General features: G+C 26.5%; 1 protein-coding gene across 1 annotated transcript; it reads right to left on the reverse strand.

The window, feature by feature from the left end:
• Positions 1-1,155: 1,155 nt before the first annotated feature.
• On the reverse strand, positions 1,156-3,511 carry LOC110637516 (rust resistance kinase Lr10). The gene is made up of 3 exons (XM_021787656.2): positions 2,692-3,511; positions 2,504-2,530; positions 1,156-2,426 (listed from the first exon to the last, which is right to left on the reverse strand). Exons 1-3 carry the CDS (start codon positions 3,386-3,388, stop codon positions 1,303-1,305), a joined length of 1,848 nt encoding a protein of 615 aa, XP_021643348.1. The 5' UTR covers positions 3,389-3,511; the 3' UTR covers positions 1,156-1,302.
• Positions 3,512-5,158: the final 1,647 nt, after the last annotated feature.

Below are 5,158 nucleotides of genomic sequence, written 5' to 3' on the forward strand. Positions count from 1 at the left end.
TAATTAAATTTATTGATAATAATTTTTCTATATTTTTTAAACAGTTGTAATATATAATTATTATATATTTTTTTTAAATATGATTCTTAATTATTTTGATTTTTCAAATTTAAATAATAGAAAAAGTATTGATTATTAAATATAATTATCATTCATTACAAGTTTCCTACTTTTTAATTTAAAAAGTCAATGGTAGTTACTTTAAAGAAAAGTGAAATATTTTTAAATACATTTATTGTAATTAAATTTAATATTTAATTGCTAATAATTTGACAATTCAAGACATTTAATTTTAAAATTTAACTAATATTATAATGATTATTCAATTATTACTACAACTAAAAGTTTAATTTCCTTTAAAATATCTACTCTAAATTACAATCAAGCATATTTAAATTTTTATGAGAAATTAATGATTAATTTTTTTTTTTGTAATATCTATCAATTAATTTTTAAATTTTTAAAAGAGAAAAGTCAACATTAAATATTTTTTATATTTTTTAAACAGATGTAATATAATTATTAAATATAATTATCACATATTATTATATTTTTAATTTTTAATTTAAAAAGTCAATTACAATAAAATCAAGACTCGTATTTACTTTAAAGAAAAATTAATATTTAAAAATTGTTTTCTCTTCCTTTTATGCATTTAATAAATTTTAATTTACTTTAATTTTATTTTTATTATTTTAAATTATTATTATTATTATTATTATTATTATTATTATATATGAAGAATAATTTATGGCTATTAAAAAAATTTATGACTATTAAATTCATTGATTTGAGAGTAATTGTTAATTTATTTGATTAAAATTTATTACTAACATTTTAGAATTTTAATATTTTAAATAGCAATATTAAAATCTTTATAATTTAAAAATTATATATATATATATATATATATATATATATATATATATATATATATATATATATATATATATATATATATATATATATTACTGTGCATTCCGCTAGTTTAGTAGAAAGCAAAGGATGAGCTGGTTGTAAAGCCAATAATTTTTCTCGCTGATGTATTTTCAGTTTTCTTCTTGTGATTTTTTTTTAGCTAAAAAATTTTTTATTGTGTATTTTTAAATGAATTGTTTTGCTTAATGAAGAGGAATACAATGTGAGATGTAAATATCTTTTCTAATAAAAGATTTATAAGGCACTCTCAAAAAGTACAAACAATCACATCATATTTTGCAAATGAAATAGTGGAATTTCATCTTTTGCTGGATTAATGAAATCGCATAAATGAAGAAAATTTGCTGCAGAGAAGTTGTGCGCTCATTCTAATTCAGAGATGACGTCTAATTCCTGGGGTGGGCGTCTTCCAGGCAATGTTGCATTTGTTCTTTTGGTACCTGAAGAGGTAGAGGCAAAGGGATTAGGAGGAATGGTTAAATTTTCTCCTCCTTCCAACATTTGAACAACTACTTTCATGGAAGGACGCTGGACTGGATGCCACTGAATGCACCAGAGCCCAACAATTGCAAGCTTCTTTGCAATATTTGCATCTCCCTCCTCTTCAATATGGATTCTCAGGTCTTCTCCTCGCTCTAAGAGATTATAAATCCATTCTGGAAAATAGATCTGGCAAGCATTCTCTGCTGCAACTTCAACGTTCTTCCTCCCTCCAACCATTTCAAGCACTAATACTCCAAAGCTGTAAACGTCCGACTTATGGGACACATTCCCAAAGTTCCTGGAGTACACTTCAGGTGCTATATATCCCATGGTGCCCCTAGCTGCTGTCATGGAAACTGCACTTTGATCCTTGGAACACAACTTAGCCATGCCAAAATCCGAGATTTTCGGGTTCAGGTTGTCATCAAGAAGGATGTTATGTGGTTTGATATCAAAATGGAGGATTCGTTGGTCGCATCCCTGGTGAAGATACTCAATCCCTTTTGCTATGCCAAGGGCAATAGCTTGCAGCTTCTTCCAACCAAGAAAATTATTTTTGTTGTCTGCTGAAGAGATGAATTTCTGAAGTGAATTTTTTGGTAAATACTCATAAACTAGAGCTCTTCTAAATCCATCAGCACAAAAACCAACCAAGCGAACTACATTAACATGGTGGATTCTACCCATTGTACCTACTTCATTTATAAACTCTTCCCCATTCCCTATGGAACTTTTGAGGACTTTAACAGCTACTAGAATTTCATTGGATAACTTCCCTTTGTACACCGTTCCATAAGCTCCTTCACCCAGCAGGTTCATGAATTGGTTGGTAATTCTCTTAATATCAGCATAAGTAAACCTTGTGGGCTTGAGAGCTTTGTAATCCTCTAAAAATTCTTTGATTCTTTTTTGATTGTTCTTTTCGGCTTTATCTGATCTATGAACATAGTAGATCACCGCAATAACTAGTCCTAGGAAAGATGAACCCAGGGCTGTACCTGTAACTGCAAGATAAACAATCATAGTTAATATTCTGTTCATTTGTTTTAATAACAGAGATGTTAACATGCACAAATTTTACCTATGATCTTCTTTCTCATTGTTGCACCTGTAAAGAAAATAACATTAGCATCCAGTAGTCGGTGTACTTGGATAATTTGGAAGAAATGATGCTGATTGAATGAAAAGTTGGAAATAGATCAACAAAATTACCCCCTTTTTTCTTAGAGGAAATAAAAATAATAAAGAATCAGAAAATGTAAAATACACCTCTGTGCTGTTTTGGGATATCTGAGCACTCAATTTCAGGTTCAGCACTATGCTTCAACTTGCATAACTTCCCTTCTGCTTCGCACTTTGTACAATTTGGTGTGGACCAGTTGAAAATAAGATCTCCCTTTGGATAATAGAGCATTTGATGTGGGACTAAAGAAACATTATACTGCTTGCCGCAAGATAACAAGGACGGCGAGTCGCTGATTGAACTATGAGAGTTGAGAACAATAAAACGACGGTCAGGATCACTATCTGCGCAGGACATATCGTATCTCGACCACATCCGAGATTCTTCTGCGGAACAACTGAATACTGTAAAGTCTTCTAGATACTCGTATCCGAACTGGAATAGAGAAGCTGATAAATTAAGGTGCTGAAGATGTTTTGGAAGGCAACGATTTGGGTCATATGCATGAAGCTTTTGTGATTTGTAATCAATCTTCGAGACGAAGAGCTTCACTGATTCTGGCAGCTCGAGCACCGTCTCGTTAGTGCTGGCGCAAGATAGATCAAAACCGGGATAGCCACAATCAGGGTGGCTATTTTTTAGACGGAATGGAAAACGGATGAGTGGTCCATGTCGATGGCAGTTTTCTTCAGGGCACCCTGTGCGTGCTGCAGGTGCTGCAAACAATACCAAGAACATAATACAGAAGGGAGAGACAACCATATCCTTTAACCCAGTAGCCATTTCCTTTACTTTGGATCGCTCTCTATATTGCTTATTTAACCTGTTTTCCAACAATAATAATGGATTGACGCGTTTTCTGCCTTACGGATAGAAAGTGTGAGGGTCTGCTTCTCTACTTCGTAGAAATGGGAATGGAATTGAATTTTTAATTTTAATTTAATTTTTTAGTGCTTTAAGGCCTGTTTAATAGGTGAAAATTGACTAAGAATGAGAATGAATAAAAATAATTTTTCTGTGAGTATTTAGAAACTTATTTTTTTAATTTTTATTCTATAAATTAGAGAATTCTAACTAAGGAATCACGTTTTCCTTTTTCAACGTAAAATTATTATCTTATTAAAAGCTAAAGACTCAATCTAACCATGCTCAATCTTAGTCATGCTTTTATTAGAATGTTTTAGTTTTTATATTTTTATATTATTAATTAAAATAAAAATATAAAAATAATATTCTTATATTTCAAATAATTAATTAAAAATTATAATAATAATTGTAAAAAATATAATAATTAAAATAATTAATTAAAATAAAAAATAAAATAATTATAACAATAATTAAAATATAAAACTATTATTTTTATATTTTCATATAAATAATTATAATTATAATTAATTATACCTAACTAGAATGAAACACAGTAAAAATATAATTTTTATATTTTCATATAATCAATTAAAATAAAAATTTTGAATATAATTAACTTTAATTATTTAAATTAAAAGAATAAAATATGTTATTTTTATTTTTACTTATAATTAAGTAAAATAGAAAAATTATAATTATAAATATAATTAATTCAAATTAAAATATATAAAAATATTATTTTTTATTCTCTTATGATAATTAAAATTAAAAAATAAAAATATAAAAAAATAATTTTAAATTGATTTCCATTAAGCATAAAATGAGTTTACCTAAATCACACATTTAAAAAAAAAATTTAACTCAAATTTTATAATAAATTAAATATAAATAAAAATTTATTATTTTATTTTTAATTTAATCTAATTTTAATTTTAATATTGATTCCAATTTTAATAAATAAATTAAATGAGCCATAATCTCTAAAATAATTATTACTATAGAAAGCTTTAAATTAATAAAATAAATTTAATTTAACCTGGTAGGATATGATTTTTTTGGTAGACCCTCGTAGTCATGCACTGGCCCTACTCGCAGCATGAGTCTTCGGCTCTTTTTTCGTCGACAACTCAACGCGGACACGTCGTAATCAACGATAAATGCTAAAATTTGAGAGAAATTATATAATATTTCTGGATGTCATAAAATTGCAATTCAATTAATAATATATATATATATATATATATATATATATATATAGAAGTGACCTTTATAAATGTATAACCATTATGCAGTTTTTTTAATAAATTTTAATAATTATTATTACTTATAAAATTTGTCATCTCATATAATCTACTTATATGGAATCATTATTTTAAATTTGACCTCCGCAATCTATATATAATAGATCTAGAAGTATATTGCAAGGTAAAATTTACTTGGAATTCAAAAATATTATGTTTATTATGAATTTAATACAGATATATATATATATATTATATATTTTATATTTTAAATTAATAATAATATTATTGTAAATTTAAATAAAATAAATTATGAGTCTTACTTCTTATAAACATAAAAAAAAAAATTCTGTTTAAAAGAATATTATTTTTTAGGGCTTTCAATATATAAGTATAATTAATTTATTCTTTAATTTTTCGGTGCTTAATGGAGTGAATAAGCAAC

The sequence above is a fragment of the Hevea brasiliensis genome, chromosome 17, assembly GCF_030052815.1.
Source record: "Hevea brasiliensis isolate MT/VB/25A 57/8 chromosome 17, ASM3005281v1, whole genome shotgun sequence".
Lineage (NCBI taxonomy): Eukaryota > Viridiplantae > Streptophyta > Magnoliopsida > Malpighiales > Euphorbiaceae > Hevea > Hevea brasiliensis.

Excerpts from the sequence above, each read along its gene's own strand:
- LOC110637516 (XM_021787656.2), bottom strand. The coding sequence starts at position 3,388 with ATGGCTACTGGGTTAAAGGATATGGTTGTCTCTCCCTTCTGTATTATG. Across the intron at positions 2,531-2,691 it reads TATCCCAAAACAGCACAGAG|GTGCAACAATGAGAAAGAAG; the intron begins GTGTATTTTACA and ends TTTTCTTTACAG. Across the intron at positions 2,427-2,503 it reads AATGAGAAAGAAGATCATAG|TTACAGGTACAGCCCTGGGT; the intron begins GTAAAATTTGTG and ends TTTATCTTGCAG.